This window comes from Choloepus didactylus, chromosome 18 (assembly GCF_015220235.1).
Source record: "Choloepus didactylus isolate mChoDid1 chromosome 18, mChoDid1.pri, whole genome shotgun sequence".
In the NCBI taxonomy this organism is placed as follows: domain Eukaryota; kingdom Metazoa; phylum Chordata; class Mammalia; order Pilosa; family Megalonychidae; genus Choloepus; species Choloepus didactylus.
Genome location: NC_051324.1, coordinates 72,761,048 through 72,778,122, shown reverse-complemented (window position 1 = coordinate 72,778,122; position 17,075 = coordinate 72,761,048). Strand labels below are relative to the sequence as shown.

At 47.3% G+C, this 17,075-nt stretch overlaps 1 protein-coding gene across 2 annotated transcripts in view; it reads left to right on the top strand.

Annotated features, from left to right (window-relative positions):
* Positions 1-560: 560 nt before the first annotated feature.
* Positions 561-17,075, top strand: part of CYTH1 (cytohesin 1) — a 91,222-nt gene continuing 74,707 nt past the window's right edge. The window contains exon 1 of one of the 2 annotated variants that reach the window (XM_037809104.1): positions 561-670. In XM_037809104.1, coding sequence (XP_037665032.1) covers positions 649-670 — 22 coding nt within the window. In that variant the 5' untranslated portion in view covers positions 561-648. Of the gene's footprint in view, positions 671-1,853; positions 2,005-17,075 lie in introns of those variants that run through there. The other variant, XM_037809107.1, reaches the window with a different exon arrangement.

Here is a 17,075-nt window from a genome sequence, read left to right as displayed (position 1 = left end):
CACCCAAACCCGAAACTGAGCCAGGCAAATCGCGAGGGCACATAAAAGGAAGTTTAAAGGCGACTTTTGAGGCCTTTTGTCAAAGGGCAGGCGGGGGCGGGCCTGGCGCCAGGGTAGACGTCGGGGAGGAACCCCTGCCTCCCCCAGCGGCCTGACACGGCCTCGGTGCCCGCGGGCGTCCAGCTGCCGCATCGGGGGTCGGGGGTCGGGGGTCGGGGGTCGGCGCTCGAGGGTCCTTGGCCCGCACCGCCCTCGCGGAGAGGAAACGCGACCGCACAGAGGCTGGCGGGGCCGGCGCGGGGCTTCGGGCCAGGGGCGGGGCCTGAGGGCGCGCGTGCGCAGGCGCGGGCCCGTGAGGCTTCCGGGAGGCGGCCGGCTGCTGACGGCGGAGGCGGGGCCTCGGGCTCGGGGGCGGGGCTCCAGGCGGACGCGTGCGCAGGCGCGGGCCCGGGCGGCGGCGGGCGCGTGCCGGGGGTGTGCGCGCGCGCGGGCGGGGCGGCCCGGGGAGGCGCGGGGCGGAGGCCGGCGGGCGCCGGGGGCGGGGCCCGGGGCCGGGCTGAGGCGAGCGGGGGCTGCCGGCGGCGCGGCGGGAACGGGCTGCCAGGGGCGAGGAGCGAGTCGGGGCGGCGGAGCCCGGCGCCCGGCACCATGGAGGAGGACGACGGCTACGGTCAGTCCCGCCCGCGCCCCCGCCGGCCGGGCGCCCCTCCCTCCCGCGCGTCCTCCCTCTCTCCCCGCGCCCGGTCGCCCCTGGCGGGCCGCGTTCCCGGGGGCGCCGGCGCGGGGCGCGGACCGAGCGCGGCGGGGCCCTCCGCGGGGTCGGGGCTCCCTGGGCTGGGGGAGGGCGCCGGGGGCCGTGAGGCGCCCCGGGCGAGGCGGGGCGGGGTCGCCGCTCCCGGGGACACGGTAAAGGTCCCCTCGGCCCCGCCGCCGTCGCCGGACTTCCCGGGCCCTTCTGGGTTTCGCAAGTTGTGCGCCCCGGTGCATTTCTTTGTTCGGCAGCGGAAACGCCAGGGGGGCCGCGACCCCGAGTGGGCAGGCGCGCCCCGGGCCCCCGGCGCCTCCGCGGCCTGCCCGGCGGGGCTCGCGGGGCTGGAGGGCGCCGCCCGGGACCGGAGCGCGGGCCCCGGGCGCCGCGTGAGGCTCGTCGTAGGGGCAGCTGGGGTCCGGGCGGGGACTGCCCGCCGCGGTGTCGTTGGCGAAGGCGCTGCGGGTTCAGAGGTCTGCCCCTGAATGCCCGAAATACCGGCAAGGACTTAGCAGTTTGCGTTCCGGTCGGTGCAGAGAGACCGCAGAGGAATCGCACTTTGCAGGCAGCTCTCTAACTTGACAAGACCGACCGTTTCCAAATTCTCCTGCTAGTCCAGCCTCAGCTTGCAAACTGCTGGCCATTGGCCAGGCACTGGGCCCTCGGATCGTTTGAAGTTGCAGGGGTTGCCAAAGGTTATTTTATTTTAAATGCTTTCGTTCATTTATTAACATTTTATTCTCGGGGAACTAAAGGATAGGTGGCAAAGAGAACAAGAGGTGAACTTGTGTGGTTTGCTAGCTAAGTAGGAATGCCGCAGAATTCATAATGTTTATGTTGCTACAAAGAACCGAATCCTGGTGTATTGGCTCACGTGACCTTGGTGGCTTTTGTCTCTTATGTATTAGGGAGCCAGCTTTGACCTGGAGTATGTTAAAATGTCAAAAGGTGAAGCGAGTCGTTATGGTATTTTATTTGTAAGTCAATAATTGAAGGACTACTTGCTGGTAAAGAGGTGGGTATGAATAGCAACTTGACCCTGAACCTTGGACTGTGGACACACCGAGGCTCTCAGGACCCACTTGTGGCCTAAAGTGCCAGCCAGCATGCTGGGGCTGTGCACCTGACAGGTGTTCCTTTGTTACCTTCTAAGGAAAAGCAGTGTGTGCTTTCCTTTTGTGATGGAAAAAATCACCCAGCTGGCTGGCCCCAGAAGACTTTTCATCCCCTCCAGACTTCTCTCCATCCACCCACTGGTAAGGAGGAGCCTTGGCCAGCTTCATATGCTACCTTCTGTACCTTCTCTTGCCATTTAATTTCTTTCTCTCAGATGCCCACACTGTCCCGTGCTTCCTCTCTGCCCTCTCCAGTGCTCTTACCCACTGGGCGAGGCAGGAAGCTGTTGGCCCAGTTGCTTTGAACACAGTTTATGCTTTGCCACCAGGCGTGACGTAAGTCTGTACCTGGAAAGGGTAAATGAAGCAGGGTGGATTAGTCACAAATTTCCTCAAACTTGGTGGCTGAAAACAACCTAAACTTATTATGGGCGAGTTGTAGAAGTCAGAGTCCAAAATGGGCCCTCGGAGAGAATCTGTTTCTTGGCTTCCACCAGCTTCTAGAGGTTGCCCCCTGTCCCTGGCCATCTTCAGAGCCAGCAGGTAGCATCTCTTACCTCTCCCTGACCTGCCTCCTGAGGAGGCCCTGAGATTGCATTGGCCCACCTGGATAGCCCAGGTAGGCTCCCTGTTTTAATGTCAGCTGCTCAGCCACCCTGGTTCCGCCTGGTCTTATGGACCCCAGCATGTTCATGGGCTCGTGGGGCCAGGGCAGGGTCATCTTGGAGAGGGGCCGTTATTCTGCCTACCACACGGGGGTGGGTGGTGGTGGAAGTTAATTCTTCCCCTTTACTCAATTTTAAAAAATCATTTCCTTTTTATTTTGGAGGAACCAAAACAGTGGACTTAAAGGTGATTCCCATCCGCTGGTCAAAGCGTTTACCCCGAGGTTCTTGCCGACCCTCCATTGTTTCCTTTAGTTGAACTTCTGAAACATGTATAGTTGGTTTTCAAAATAATGAGAAACTATTTCTTATAGTTTGAATTTTTTTTAGTGTACTGATGATTCAACAGTGCTTCTGCTTCCCCAGCATGTTTCTCCCACAGGGTAGAATTGTCGGTAAGGCGTGGCCCACTCGCCCAGGACCCCTTACCATGGTTTTTAACATTGTTTTTTGGGGAAATAAACGTTATGATTTCCAAGCTACCAATTTGGTATAAAAAACTTTTGTAATGCAACTCATTTAAAATTTACTGAAGAAAGAGAGCAAGTTTCAATGTTCAATTAAAGAGAATTTCAAAAATAAAAAAACCTTTCTTGATTGCAGGACTCTTTGGCGTTCTGGGTAGATCCAGTGACGCTGTGCCTGAGTTTGGAGGGCTTTCCACCTGTGGACATGCCCAAAACACTGTGGTGCTTATTTGGAGAGTCTTAAATCACTAGACAGGTGCAGGTTGGTTCAAACCACACATGTGGAGCATATGCCTTTATTAGAAAAAAAAAACAAAAAATCAAGCAAAAACCTGCTTATGGCCCAGTGGAATCCTGCCAGACAGACCTGTAACTTGCAAAGTCAACAATTTGTGCTCAGGAAAAAGGAAAAATACAAATGTTCTCAAATCAAGTTTCACGTATATTCTCTTTATAATATATGCACAGTAATCAGTATATATTTCAACATAAAACTGTACGGGGTTGTGTACACAAACCCACAAGTACTGCACCTTCAGGGAAGCATTTAAGGTATTTTTCCTTACATATTTTCAACCCACTGTGCTGTGATGGTTATCAGGTTGGACTGACTGACTGCAGTTTTGCTTTGGTTCTATTGTAAACCTCCTTTGTAAGGATAATTTCCACATAAAATTTAAAATTAGAGTCCTTGAAACCTGTATTCATCATGGAATGCACATCTTACTTTTGCTCCTTTGAAGAAGTTAATGTAATTCAGAATGCAAGTTGTCAACAGAGTTAATTTTTTTTTTTTTGACATCGTGTGTGAGCTCTGGAAAGCACACTGAGGCTCTGGGTGGGGAGGGGATCCAGTGTGGGCCTCAGCATGGGGTCCCTGAAGCCAGCACCAAGGGCACCGAGACCATGTGAGACTCACAAATTCTTGGGTCCTGCCCCACCCCACCCCTCACACCCCTGTGAACCCAGACCCTGGCCGTGGCCCAACAGAGTTAATTTTTAAAGTTTTTGGTTAAGTTTTCAAATGCAAGGTTGTCTTTTTAAAAAGGTTTCTGCAAAATGTTCTTGTTATGCCTCTGAAATACCTTAATTTTCATTTGACTTTGATATAATTTTTACATCGAGCTTCCTGATTCGTGATCTAATGCAAGCAAGGTGAAACTGATTTTAAGTTAGGCTATCAGTGTTTTTGGCAAGGGTTGAGAAAACTAAGTTTCATTTCCTCTCTAGAGGGAGAGTAGTGGGGTAAGGCAGTCAAGAAAATATTTGATTTGCATATAGCAGTAATTGTTGAGTTGCTGTTGCCTAAAAAGTTCCTTCTGTCTCTAGCTTTGGCCCTTGGGGGAGGCGTATAGGGGGACATTCAGGGTAGAAGTGAAAAAAAAAGAATAAAGAAAAGACACCCAGCCCCCCGAGGCTTTGGGATGGCTTTTAGTGTGTTGCCTCCTGTGTTCCCACCATCCTGGCCCCCTCCCCGCACTGGGGGTGGCCGGAGGCTGTGCAGGTTCGGCCTGGGGTCTGTGTGGTTAGATGTGCCACCCTGAAGCGTGGGGCAGGGGGTGGGAAACCCCAGGTCAGGGACTCTGGTCCGTGGAGCTGCTGGCCTTGCAGGGTCGGCAGTGGTCAGTGCCGGGGGGCGCACGGCGGCCTGGCCCTGGGAGGAGTGGCTGCCTTTGGCAGTTAATTCAGATTTCTGATTCTTGGTGCACCAGTAGGTACTTCACCAAGAAAGAGAGTGGTTTCCTGTGTGTTTTGATGGAAAGGAGCTGTGTCATAAGCATAATTGTGGGCTCTACCATGGGACATTTGTAAACATTTCTCATATGGTGTATTATAGTTTGTAACCAAAGGCCCTGAATAAAATGAGAATTTATATCAAAATTATAGAAAGTTACACCATGAACCATGAAGGCTGGGTGGGGGGCAAGTAGGGTTTAGGCAGGAAAAATAATTTTTAAGCTTATTTTTCTTTGAAAATTTAGGGATTACTAATTTTATAAAAGTTCCGTTCAGTTGACATTTTAAGAAAGGCATTCATATATTGCTTCTTAGCTGGTTGGTCTTTATTCCCCCAATTTATTTCTAAACAGTACGAAATAATTGGGAAGTTTTCTCTCCCTCTTTCCTTCTCTCCCCCTCTCCATCTTTCCCTCTTTCCCTCTCTCTCCTTCCTCATCACCTCCACCTCCTTATTTGATCGGGGTGCTTCCTGCACCTCACGGTTCTCATTTGCAAATGGAGGAGGTGTTTTGCCTTTGTGGGATACCCTGCCTGAGAAAAGACGCGGTGACTCTGGCTTTCGTATTTCCTTGTGGTGACTTTTGAACTTGAGCAGATGTTTTTAAGCTCTGCAGTGTGCCTCTTAGAGGGCTTCCGGGATCCCTCTGGAATTGAATGTAAAAGTTTTGGGGTATGTGCATTTTTAGAAGCAGAGGGTCCTTAGCCTTAACCCGGTTCTCAAAAGATTCACTGAACCCAGCAATCACTAATCCAGAGGTTGCTGATGTGGTTTATTCCTCTTAGAACAGCTTGTGAGATAAAGTCCCATCAGAAATGTTAGAGGCTGTGATTTTGCATCAAAAAGATTGCAAAATAATCAATTTTCCAAGGATAGGTTCTTAAGATAATTGAATTCTCAGTGCAATTCAAGGCTTTGAGTTCTTGAATTCAGCTACTACTACTTTTGCTTTTTGTTAGCTTCCGTATTTATTAGCTTTCCCTGTTTTTCAAAATAATCCATATTTTGCAACATGAGGAAGAATCAGCCTTTAAGAAACAAGCTACAAAATGTGCAAGAGTAGAGATGATGGGCTCGGCCAGGGCAAGGCCGCCTTCGAGCCCAGCTGAGATGAGGTGTGGCTGGCCGCGTCCCTGGACGCAGGCTGCTGAGGGGGGCTGTGGTCTTTGGGAGGCGTTGGCTCCCCCCACCCCTTTGTGCCTCCAGAACATGTGTCCGGCCTTGTGTCAAACAGAAACAGCTCAGCAACTGCTGAGGGAATGATGGATTGAACCAGGTTCACATGGCAGAAGTTAATATTCAGTGGATTTGAGTTTTTGTCTTCCCCTCTCCTTTGCAAGCAAGAACAAGAACACTTTTCCGTGTGTATTTAACCCTAGATAGAACCAATTTTTCTTCGTTTTCCTGTGATATTGATAATTTTAAATTGTTTTCAAATTTAGTTACACGATTATTTGCCTTTATTGAAAAGAATATAATCATATGAAGTTAGGGCTTTCTTAGAAAGTCTGGGACACAAGGTTACCATAATTATACATTTTGTTGACTTTAAGATAGATTCCCAGGGGTGATATTATGTGTCAGAGGGTATAAATTGTGCTGATTTGCTTTCCAAAACAGTAGTACTGATTTTCCCTGTTCTTAGCAGTGTGTGAGTACATGTAGCAGTGAACTTGCCTTCAGTGAGGATTAGTACTTAAAATCTCTTTTATTTAAAAAAACAAAACTAATTTACTAGTCCCAAAATGGCACCTCATTAAATCTGTTGCTTACTAGCTAGGTTGATTTGTGTGTGTGTGTGTGTATTTGTGTATTATGAACTGGTATTCATGTGGGATGATAGTTGCTCTAATTAGCTGAGATTAACCCTTTCTGTGGCCTCTATGATAGCATCAAGTGATTTACTTCTCACTTTGATATTTTAAGCATGGGAAAAATACATGCTTAGTTTTGGATCTTAGTTTTGGGTTTGGGTCAGATTTTGACCAACTGTAGTAGTCACTTACTTACCTTTTCTTGATTTTTCTCTTAAAGAATCTTAACTTTCATTTTGCCTTTTGGCCAAATATAAAATTTTTCTTTTACAGGAAAGTCTTCAAGTTAAGATGAGATCTTACTGGGTTGGGTTATAATGATAAATAGTTCAGTCCATGGACTCATGGATAATACCTGGTCTTTTGAAATGTTCTATATATCAATCAAAGACAGTCTTGCCAAATAGATTTTCTCGAATTCATGCATTTACGATTAGTTGGGGTTCTTATTCTATAGTAAGAGCTAGAAGGAGATCACCTCGTTCCAAGGGTGGAGAGCAGACAGGTTCCTGGAGGAGTGTGTGTGTTGAGTCTGCTGGTACTGCATGGGGAGGAGAGGCAGGGGTGGGAAAAACTCAGCTTGAGCGCTGTCGGCTGGTAGGCTCTGCTCTCCTTGTTTCTGTCTCCCGCCCTTTCCCACTCACCCTCCCAGATGCAAGTCGTGGAGAGTGGGCTTCTGAGGAAAAGAACATTGCCTGGACCTGCCCATTTGCTCTGTTGCCACAGTGCTTCTTAATCGCCTGTTTATTTGCTGTTGCTTGGTTTCAGTTGCAGTAATAGAGGCATAGAGGTGGAGGAAAATTATTTAGAAATGTTCAAGAAGTGAGTCCCACATCCTCTGAAACTGCTGGTCACGTTGTGCTGCTTCTCTCTTTGCATTGCCTAAAAACCCTGCAGTGTGGGTGGAAGGGCGCGTAGGGGATTTTTGTTACTCTTGATGGTCTGAAATGGTGCCGCGTCAGATGTCTTCCTGCTCTCGTGGTGGGATGGTTATTGGCAGCTTTCTGGGATGACTCTTCTTTAGCAAGGGTGAGGGGATGCCTTCTTTATCTGAGCCTTTTCTATTTTCCACCTTCTTTTTGAATCTTCCAGAGTTTTCTATTTCAGAAATGTGCCTTTATCTGACAGTGTTACAATCTGTATAGTAATTCATGGTGTTGGTTATGAATGATGGAATTGGTTTAAGGCTATTGAAAAACTAGCCTCTTTAGTAGCAGTGTCACAGATGCTGTTTCTTGAGTAACTGGTAACTGTTGTTCTGTCAACCAGCATTAACAACCACTCTGCACCTTGCAGCATAGCCCAGGAATGAATCGAGTACTGTCCCTGTGTCGCAGATGCTTTGGGCCTAGAAGGAGACAGACATGAAAGCCAGTGGTCAGGAGAGGGTTGGGTTGATGTGGCAGGTGTGTGCTTGAAAACTGCCACTTCCATCTGGGGTTGAGATGGCACTGGATAGTGTCACGGGTTCGTCTCTTTACACCTCAAACCTGTGATCCCCATTAGAAAAGGCTTGAGCCTAATCAGGTCGTGATTCAGTGGGTTTGGGCTTCAGCAAGTAACCCCCCACTCAGTAAGAGTACAGGGACAGACAATAGTTTAAAAGTAAAGAGCACTCAAGACAAGAAAATTCACCTTTAACACGTTTTACTAAAAGGAGCACTTAAGGTAAAAGGAACAAGTTTACAATGTAAAAATTAATCGATACATTAGCAAGCCTGGGAGCCCCCACTCCATAGGCAGGTAGACATGAGATCAGAGAGCTCCCTCTTGCTTGAGTTACTGAGAATTTATAGCACTTTTGATTTACAGTCAGTCAAATCATATTCTATTTTTATGTTAAATGGTGCTTTGTGAATGCAAATATCTCACGAAGCCAAGCATCTCAATCCATGAGTGGTTCATCATCAAAGGAAGGTATCCACGTTATCACAGACTTAGCCTTGAATGCCTGTAAAGCTCTACTGGTAATATTTTTACTAGTTAAGCTATGATTTTTGTAAGAACAATATAACATACTTTTACTTATACGAAGTCTAAAAATTAGCAAAGAGATTGCTATTACTTGTTTTTAACTTATTAATATAGTTTTCTTATTCTATGATTAGTTTAGCCGTTACATCATATTGGTAAACATACATTTGATTAGGACTGTATTCAACCTTGCTACACTATTTACGACTTCTCTATGATTCAAGTAAAGCTGCAGCCCATCCTGTTTTCACAGAGGACTAGGTGATTACATGTTATCTATAAGAAGGCTGAGGGGGCCTTTCTGCTTACTTGAAAATAATCAATTTTTTTTTAACTATTTAGCTTCTCCTTCAGTATAATTTTCTAATATGGGACTTGAAGGATATGAATCATCTGTCCCAGTTATGATAGTAAGGCCTTTCCACTTTTTATCATTTGGAAATTGTACGTGTTTTTAAAAAGTTCTGTTAAATATGCCTTTATATCAGAAGGAATAACTGGTTTTTCACCACGAGAACAGAACATATGGGAGCAGCATAGAGAGAAGGGGTCAGTGTCCTCTTTGTTAGATTCCTCAGTAGAGATATTATCCTGCGACAGGACAGGGGAAGTTCACAGAGAAGCTGACACTTGAGCCCGACTTGGAAAGGTAGGTGGGTGCTAGCTGGATGACTGTGGTGAAGAAACACACTTCAGGCAAAGAGAATCAGCAGAGCTTGGAGGTTCGGAGTGTCTTGGCCCCTTCAGAGGGCTGCCAGTGGCCCTGTGTGCCCAAGAGCAGTGTATGAGGTGGGCACAAGGCTTGTGGCCCGGTTAGAGGGAAAGGGGGCATGTGGGGTCATGGAGAGCTTTCTGGCTGTGTTCTCTGGGCCTCAAGAAGCCGTGGGAGGGTTTAAATGGGTTGTTTTATGGTGACTGTTTTGCATTTAAGAACGACTCCTCTGCTTAGCGTGGCTCGGCTTGGCAGTGGAGGAGACCCTTAAGGACCTGTTGGAGCTGCCCAAGTGAGATGTGAGGGTCAGAGCCCAGGCCGTGGTGGTGGGAGAGCGGAGAGCATAAACACAGAGTGCTTGGGGACATCATGTCCATGAGAGTCGGTTACCAGGGAGGGGCGGGCACTGGAGGGAGATAAAGGAAACGGAGGGCTTCTGTCTTCCAGTGACTCCTTGGAGAATTTCTAGATCTGAGGTGACTAGGTTTGAATGGAAGAGTTCATTTTGGACGCACTGCTTTGAGTTTTGAAGTTCTTACACTGTCCAGTTTGAGAGGTCCCTTAAAGCAGTTGGATTTGGAACTGGAGCTTGAGAGTCTCAAGGCGTGAGTGGGGATGGAGCCCTGGGAACGGGTCCTGTCACAGCCAGGTGGGAAGAGATCCAAGGTGTCCTCTTGGGACATACCCTACCTAGGGGCCAGGTGGAGGAAGCACTCCGAAAAAGAGACTCTGAAAGAGAATATATTTGACTCTTCCAAGAAACTGGGCTATAAATGGAAACACAGAGAGGGTGCTAGCTGGAAAGTGGTGCGGAAGTGAGAGGGGTCTTTGTTTTTAATTTGGGGGATATTCGAGGCTGTTTATAGACTCTTACATACATTTCAAAAATTATACCGAGCCAGTCTTGAATTAAAGTATTTGTGTACTGTGTATTGTAAACCTCAAGTTGGATTGGGCTCGTATTTCATTTTGTCTGTTTGGGCTTTTATACACAGCAGCTGCCAGACTACATGTGTTTTTTGCAACCTAATTGAGCTTAAGTCATTTTGTCTTCTGTTCTCTAATTCCCTGAAATATAATTTCCGAGAGCCCCAATGATTGAAGTTAAGAGAATGTTTCAATTTTTAGCTGTGTTCTTGCATTTCTGCTGCCTGCTGGAATTTTCCCTTGGATATTCCATTGTCATCTAAAATCTGCATGTCCAAGGGCATTCTTTTTTTTTGGTAAGGTTGTCCTGTCCTTTCTCTCCCCTCCCCTTCAACATTATACTAAAAATCTGGGCTAGTACAATAAAGACTGGATAAATGAATGAATGGATAAATAAGTAAATAGGATACATACTGTAAAGAGAGAAAACAAAACAGCCTTTATTTGTAAATGACCTGATTACTTTATAAAATATACCAAAGAATCTACAAATAACTTCTGGGAATGATAACCAACTATAAAACGTTGTCTAAGGATATAATTTTAATAGGCAAATGTCAGTTGCTTTCACATAGACCGGCAATGAACAATTAGAACTTGAAATTAAAAGAAAAAAATGACTTGCAATAGCCCTCAAAAATGAAATATTTAGTTGTAAGTCTACAAACTTCCTTCCAATATTCTCCTACCATACCATTAACGAATCCAAAGGCATTCTTTTTGCCCCCGTCCAATCTAGCTCCCTCCAGACTTACCGATTTTTTTAACTTTTATTACCATTTGTTACCCTAAAAATGTTTGATTCTTTTCTCTCTTTTGCCATCTAAATTGTTTTCTGTGTGTGCATCCATCCGCACATCTATTCAGCCTTTTTTTATTGTCTTATTTGTGTCAGGATATTTGCTTGTGCTGGGCTGTAAAGAATTTAAAAATACAGCCTTGCTTTCAAAAAGCACTTAGTGCAGGGGATCGATCAGTTGAGAATTTTCAAGAATATATGGCAGATGCCGCGATAGAGGTGTAAGCAAATGCTGTGGCAGCCTAGAAGCTTCCAGATGCCAGTGCATTCTGGGGGAGCCATACTAATAAACCTCGTAGCTGCTGGAGCGGAGCGAGATGAGTCAGGGCGTTCGAGCTGCGTAGCTGCCTGGATGGCACCACGGTGACTGCTCAGCCTTCTCCCTAAGCTCTCAGTCGTCCCAGTAACCCCATGTGGCTGACAACAAATGCGTCCATTTTACAGGCAGGGAAATGGAGACTTTGAGAGGTTTTTATTCCTGTAAGGTGCCGTGGGTGATCAGTGCTAGACTTCTCAGACTCCACAGTCCGTGCTGGGGTCGCCTCTGCCTGTCCCATCATTTCCCCTCTCCTCATGTTCAGTGTTGCTTATAAATGTGCGGCCTCTCCGGGGTTGAGGTACACGGTGCCATGTCTGGATGAAGTTTGGATGTTTTTTGGTTACACCTGTGCTGAAGGTTACTAGGCAGTTTTACCTTGAAGGAGCCCGATGCTCATCTGGCGCTCAGGAGTGGAGGAGCTTGCAGGGTCCTGCATTAAAGCCCGTTTCTTCCCAGTCTGCGGGTAGTGGAGGTTCCCCCAGAGCCTCTCGTGTCGCAGTTAGCCTCGTGCAGCAGCCGTCCCACAGCCTGGCCTTGGGCGACCCCTGGGGCCGGAGTGCGTGGAGGCACTGCAACCCGAATAGACGGAAATCCAGGGAACCGGGAAAGGCTAGTGCCTCTTGCCACCCACTGGGCCCTTCTTACGGCCTCCTCGGTGCCTTGGGACTTTAGGACTGGATGTAAGAGGCTATAGCAATTCAGCAGCGAAACGGGACACTCAGGGGGCCTATGGTTTTCTCGGTGGGATTGCAGAATGTCTTTGATTCTTCCTGTCTGAGGCCTCCGACCTTACATCTGGACTCTTGTTGGAGGGACGCCACTGGATCCTGAGACAGGGCTCACCTTTGCGTGTTCAGAAGCAGACTTTGGGGCCTGGCCTCAGAACCCTTAAATGAGAATGCCAGCTTCTTTCTGTGTTTGAAGAATTTTTTTTAAGAAGCAGTTTTATTGAGATATAGTCATGTGCTCTACAATCCATCCAAAGTGTACAATCAGCAGCTCACAGTATCATCTACAAAGGATTGTTTAAAAATCCAGTTTTGATTGCTTGCTCTCAGCTTGGCTGTGGAAGCAGCCCGCAGGGGGCTGTGATTCTCAGGATGCACACCCAGGAGGTCACTGTTATTATTCTGAGTCCTTTGGGCTTTTGTGAACCATCACTCTTTAGTCAGGGTGACAACCTGACACTAAAATTGCTTTAGATTGTAGCTTTTGAGGTTCTAGCAGTTGCTTTGCTGGGAGTGACGCCTCTGGCTTGCTTCCTTCCGGGGATGGCTCACCTCTACCCACATTGCGTTTTTTTAAAAAAAACTTGTAATTTAGAAATACTTCAAACTTTCAGAGCAGTTACAAACACCAGATGGAGAACTCCAACATACCCCAATCCCCCCGGATACCCAGATCTACTGATTTTAACATTTTGCCACCTTTGCCGTATCATTCATGTCTGTTTGTCCATCTGTATTGTTTGAACGTTTGAGAGCAGGTTGCACACATTGTCCTCTTTGAAGACATTGTACTTCCCTGTGCATTTCCTGAGAACGAGGATAGTCACTTATGTAACTGCCTGAAGTGCAGTTATCAAGTTCAAGAAATTCAGCATTCCTATGAAGCTTACAGTCTATATTCCATTTTTTTCCTTATGTTCCAATAATGTCCCTTCAGGCCCTGCAGTGAGTTTAGGGACTAGCTTGAGGCCACAGTGTAGGGGCCACCCTGCTCCTTTCTGCTTGGTGTCTTGTCCTGGGCGTGCACACGCGGCCCTGGGAATCCCCCCTTTACGGATGTCCCCTCTTCCCGGGGAGACGGTTTCCTCACACTCCAGCCCTCCTGGACTGCTCACGCTGTCAGCTCTTGCATCCTGCAGGAGAGCTTGGCGAGCCGCCTTCTCCAGCTCAGGCACCCCCAGACAGATTGGGGCAGATGCACCTGCTCTCAGACATGCTCAAGGGCCTCTCTCCCCCATTGGAACCGGGAATGGGGACCACACTGGGAGGGCAGGCAGCTCTGCAGAGTTGGGCAGGCTCACGTGGACTTTTCATGGATTTGTTAGCAAGGGTGATTTCTTCTTCAGCCTGTTCTTTCACTTCGACCAAGACTTCTTACAGATTTCCCTCTTTGAACCGACTGTGTGGAAAATTAAATTCTGAAAAGATTCTTAGACTTAGAATTGAAAGGTTGTTTTTTGGATTTATAATATCCCACAGGAAAGAGGGGTTCCGTCCTGGATTTGGTGGTGCACAGAGGAAGGCTCATCCTGGGGCTGCTGATGCTGCAGGGAGGGCCCCGCATGCCTGGCCCGTTAGCCCCTGGCTCCTCGCAGACCTCGCACCCCTGCCCCTGCCCTGCAGCAGACTCCTTGTGGTGCATGGAACGTGCCAGGCCTGTTCCTGACGCCTGCAGCTTTTCTCTGGCTGTTTGCTCTGCTTGGGATGATTTTCACCCAGATATCCCCTCGGTTAATCCCCTCATTTACCAGCCTTCACTCGAATTCTTGCTCTCACAGGGAGGCTGACCAGATCACCCCATTTAAGTAAGCCCCTGTGTGCTGCTCCCTTCACTCCCCCCATGTTCCCCACAGCTCTTAGCCTTCTGCCCTGCTCTGTGACTTGCTCGAGATGTTGACTATGTGTGGCCGGACTTCTCCAGCTGAAGTGGACACTCCCCAGAGGCAGGACTCTGTGTCCATTTTGCTAACACATGTAACCCAAGAGCCTGAAACAGGGCCTGGCGCACCGTCCGCTCTCGGCTTGTGACCATGTGACTCTGCCCATAGCCTTTCCCCATCTGGTTTCCCTGCAGACACGGAGGCCCCTGGAATTGCTCCTGCCAGCTTGTGGGCTGCAGCTCACTGGAGGATAGCCCCCTACCTCACAGACGTGACACCCCGTCTCATTCGTCTGTGTTTTGTGGTTTGTTTGGAGACCTGGTTCTGGCTGCAGCTGGTGGTGGTAATAACCTGTGAGAAATTGGGTCATTGCTGACTTGCTGGGATGTTGTGGAGATGCTTGCCTTCGGAGATTTCTGTACACATCTTATTAAAGGGACCTCTAGATGAAAACATCATTCTACATGTGGCGGATGGGAGAGGGGCTGATCCAACCTGTGGTCGGGATTTGTGGTGAGGGTCCACTTTAGGAAGTATTAACATGTTTGACACCCTCAAAAGGGATTAAATATCGGTAATTTGTCTTTTTCATGATTCAAAAAGAAACAAAACTAGGAAAGCAACTGGACATCTTCTAGAATGCTGCTTGGCCTTGGGAATCTTCTTTGGACACGTCATTGGCACACTGCTGGGAGCAGAAAATGATGCCTCCACTTTCTCAGTTTCCTGGGGCTGCTGTAACAAATGCCACAAATTCATTGCCCTAAAACAATACACATTTATTATTATTATTATTATTATTATTATTTTAATCTTCATTTTATTGAGATATATTCACATACCATGCAGTCATATAAAACAAATCGTACATTCAGTTGTTCACAGTACCATTACATAGTTGTACATTCATCACCTAAATCAATCCCTGACACCTTCATTAGCACACACACACAAATAACAAGAATAATAATTAAAGTGAAAGAGCAATTGAAGTGAAAAAGAACGCTGGGTACCTTTGTCTGTTTGTTTGTTTCCTTCCCCTATTTTTCTACTCATCCATCCATAAACTAGACAAAGTGGAGTGTGGTCCTTATGGCTTTCCCAATCCCATACATTTATTATTTCATGGTCCTCAAGGTCAGAAGTCCGAAGTGGGTGTCGCTGGGCTAAAATCAGGCATCGGCAGGGCTGTGCGCCTTTCTGGTGGCTCTAGGGCGAGACTCGTTTTCTTGCCTTTCCCGGCTCCTCCGGCCGCCCTTCTCCCCGGCTCGAGCCCCTTCCTCCGTCCTTGCACCGGCCTTGCCCATGAGCCTCCCCTCTCCCTCTCCTACCTGAGGACTTTCTTCTCTCATCGGGCCCACCCAGCTCACCCCGGATGGGCTCCCTGTTTTAGGTCAGCTGATTTCCATCTGCAGCCTTAATTCCCCTTTGCCCTTCAGGTAACATAGTCACAGATTCTAGGATCAGGACGTGGACATCTTGGGGGTGGAGTGTGGGATTATCCTGTCACATCCACCCTAGTGCTTCTGTCCCTAGGGCTGTTCCAGTGTGGATGGGCAGTTTAATCCTTTCTGCAGATCTTTTTATCTTTGTGCTACATGGATATTAAATGTTACAGTACCGGTATAGCTGCTGTCTAGCTTGGCTAAGCATTTCTAGCTCCTGGAGAGCCGTCCTCATCAAGGACAAGGCAGGCCTCGGCCTCCTGCCTGCAGTCCGCCAACCAGCACCCGTTCATCAGAATCACTAGAAGAGGGAATATCTTGAGCCAGAAGGTTGTGTTGTTGCTCCCCATTCTTAGGAAAGTTTTGTACTTAGAGAGTAAAGATAGTTTTTGCTGGTTTCAGGTAATGGAAACATCGCTGAGCAATGGCTCTCGATAGGGAAAAGGAGTTCATTATTCTTGGAAGGAGATAGTGGTGTGGCATTGTGTCATGATTGTCTTCCCAGACATCTGCCTTCCCCCCGTGCCACGTGATGCACACTCACTGCGCAGAAGCAGGGTAGGGGGCTGACACTCTTTCATGGTCCGTGTTAAAGGCCGTTTTGGTCTAATTCCCACCCTGAATAGATTCCAGGGGTGCAAAACCAAATTACTGGCTGAATGCTGCAGCTTTTTCCCTTTTCTGATCCTGTGTGTATATATAACATTCTGACAAGAGGAACTTAAACTTTCAACTTCGCTTCTGTTCCTTGAAGATCATGGAAACGGATGGTAGCTAAATAATGGTTATATTTGCGATAAATTTTGATTTTAAGAAGTGGTGTCATTAGACTTATTGATATGTAACTTTTAGAAAGACAAGTAACTTTTAGAAAGACAAGTCTGTGATGCTTTTTGTATAGAATTACTTTTTACTTCTGTTTAAAAATCTCAAAGTCTATTGTAGTGGGTATTTTTTTTTCTTTGCTTTTAGGAAAAAAAAAGCCTTTTTATTGTCACAACACTGTTGCACTTTTTGTTAAACCTGTAAAAAGCCTAGCTATTTGGATGAGAGGCCAGAATTAAAACATTCGTGTTCAAAAGAAGAAATTAAATATTTGCTGAGATTTTGGCTTTGTACATTCAAATTTATAAAGTAATAGTGATATGGCCATGTATTTTTTAGTTCCAAGGGGGTACCTTTTGCAATTGGAGTAGTCGAGGGTCCTAGGCAGAGTGACATGCAAGAGTGGTTGGTTTAAGCTACTTACCTGCTCCTAAAGTTTATACTCTAGTAAAGTGGGGTTAGGATGGTGTTGTCCATACTGGACTCCTCTGAGAATCACCTGGGTGAGTGAAAAAAAAAAAACACGGCGATTTATTCTAGAGTCCTATTCCAGCCATGCCTAATGAACTAGGATCCTCCAGGGTAGGGTTCAGGAACACACACACATACACACACATGCATTTTTTAAAGCTCCTAAATTTGAGGACCCCTTTTGTAGATGACCTATGTCCAGGGACCCTCCAACCTCTCTCCTAGAGGTCACAGGTCACATCACTGGTTGGCTTTTACTGGCTTTGACTGACTGGGGAAGAAATGGTTCCCTTCAGATCCTGTATTGATTGTGTCACACGATGGTGTAAGGATTTGTGTGTCCATGTTTGGAGGAAGGGATCACTGATGTTCAGTGCATTTCTCCAAATGTAACCATCTAATCCATGTGGTTTTGCTTTAGGCCATTCTTTATTCTCCTTAGAGGATT